Source organism: Daktulosphaira vitifoliae, unplaced genomic scaffold, assembly GCF_025091365.1.
Source record: "Daktulosphaira vitifoliae isolate Bord-2020 unplaced genomic scaffold, ASM2509136v1 Scaffold_2739, whole genome shotgun sequence".
In the NCBI taxonomy this organism is placed as follows: Eukaryota; Metazoa; Arthropoda; class Insecta; order Hemiptera; family Phylloxeridae; genus Daktulosphaira; species Daktulosphaira vitifoliae.
Genome location: NW_026102299.1, coordinates 1 through 1259, shown reverse-complemented (window position 1 = coordinate 1259; position 1259 = coordinate 1). Strand labels below are relative to the sequence as shown.

Genomic DNA, 1259 nt, shown 5'->3' with positions numbered 1-1259 from the left:
TTTGTACAACTGAGCAGGACTATTTGGTGGAAGGTAAACTACTACAAAAAGTATTTGTATTGATGATATATTTGTAAGAATAAAGATTTGTTCAACATTATTAACATTAATACAGATAGGTAAAGAATTGTAGTTGGACTGGTTGGAGCTACCAGTATACCGCCACCTCTAGAACAATTACTAGATAAAGTGTTTCTATCAAACCTAAACACTAGAAAATTAGTGAGTTCAGAATTAGGATATCAAGATAAGCCAAGTTTCAGTTTACATAATGACATCATAATTTTCAAATATAGGAATATTAGCTATAATAAAATCTAATTTTTAGTACAATAACTGTACAATTTTATTATTTAATAGTATTAAGGTTTCAAATTTCATTATTTTTTCAAATTCTAAAATTTTCCCTATTTTATTAATCTTTTAGATGTGAATTTTATTTTTAGGTCAAGGACCTTCACCTAGGTCTGGATGTCAAATGTTTCCAATAGAGGATGGACGAATTTTAATATATGGTGGATATTTTAAAGAAAAAGTAAAAAAAGATTGTGACAAAGGAACAATGTTAATTGATATGTTTATTCTAACTCCTGAAAGTGAGCATAAAATCTGTTTATTAGTACACATTTCAACTGAATATTCTAAAAATATTCAAATAGAGACTAGATTATTTTTTAGTTTGTTTATATCTCTAGATTTTATTGGAAAAATTAAATTGATAAAATACATATTGACAATATTTAAATATGTAAAAAATTTTACAGAAGGTGTAACAGATTATTCAAATTGTCGTTGGTCAAAAGTAAAACAAACTGGTAATCTACCAACTGTTCGTTGTAGTTTATCAAGTACAATAATAACTGGTCATAATAAAAGTTTTTTATTTGGAGGAGTTTATGATGAAGAAGAAGAAGAAGATGACCTAAAAAGTATATTTTATAATGATTTGTTTATGTTAGACATGGAACAAAGTACTCCTACTTGGAAATTAAGTAAATAATATCAACATTCTATGATTTTTGTATTATAACTGAAAAAAATTAACCAATTAATTCATTTTATGGTCCAGGCCCCACCTTTAGAATACATAAAACATAAAAAAAAAAAATCTCAATGTAGTGTTAGTTGTATCAAAAGTTATAAGAGTTGTCAGTTAGATTGGATCCATTCTATATATACAGAGTGAAAACTCTGAAAACTTAATTAACTTTTGAACTAGTTAATATTTTTAACTGATTTTTTTTTTTTTATAACAGTTG

At 25.5% G+C, this 1259-nt stretch overlaps 1 protein-coding gene across 1 annotated transcript; it reads left to right on the top strand.

The window, feature by feature from the left end:
- Positions 1-422: 422 nt before the first annotated feature.
- Positions 423-1106, top strand: LOC126909980 (kelch domain-containing protein 4-like). The gene is made up of 2 exons (XM_050692385.1): positions 423-596; positions 765-1106. The coding sequence occupies exons 1-2, from the start codon at positions 479-481 to the stop codon at positions 998-1000; spliced, it is 354 nt and encodes a 117-aa protein (XP_050548342.1). The 5' UTR covers positions 423-478; the 3' UTR covers positions 1001-1106.
- Positions 1107-1259: the final 153 nt, after the last annotated feature.

Coding starts and splice junctions, on each gene's coding strand:
- LOC126909980 (XM_050692385.1), top strand. CDS start 479: ATGTTTCCAATAGAGGATGGACGAATTTTAATATATGGTGGATATTTT. Junction 597..764: donor GTTTATTCTAACTCCTGAAA/GTGAGCATAAAA, acceptor AAAATTTTACAG/AAGGTGTAACAGATTATTCA.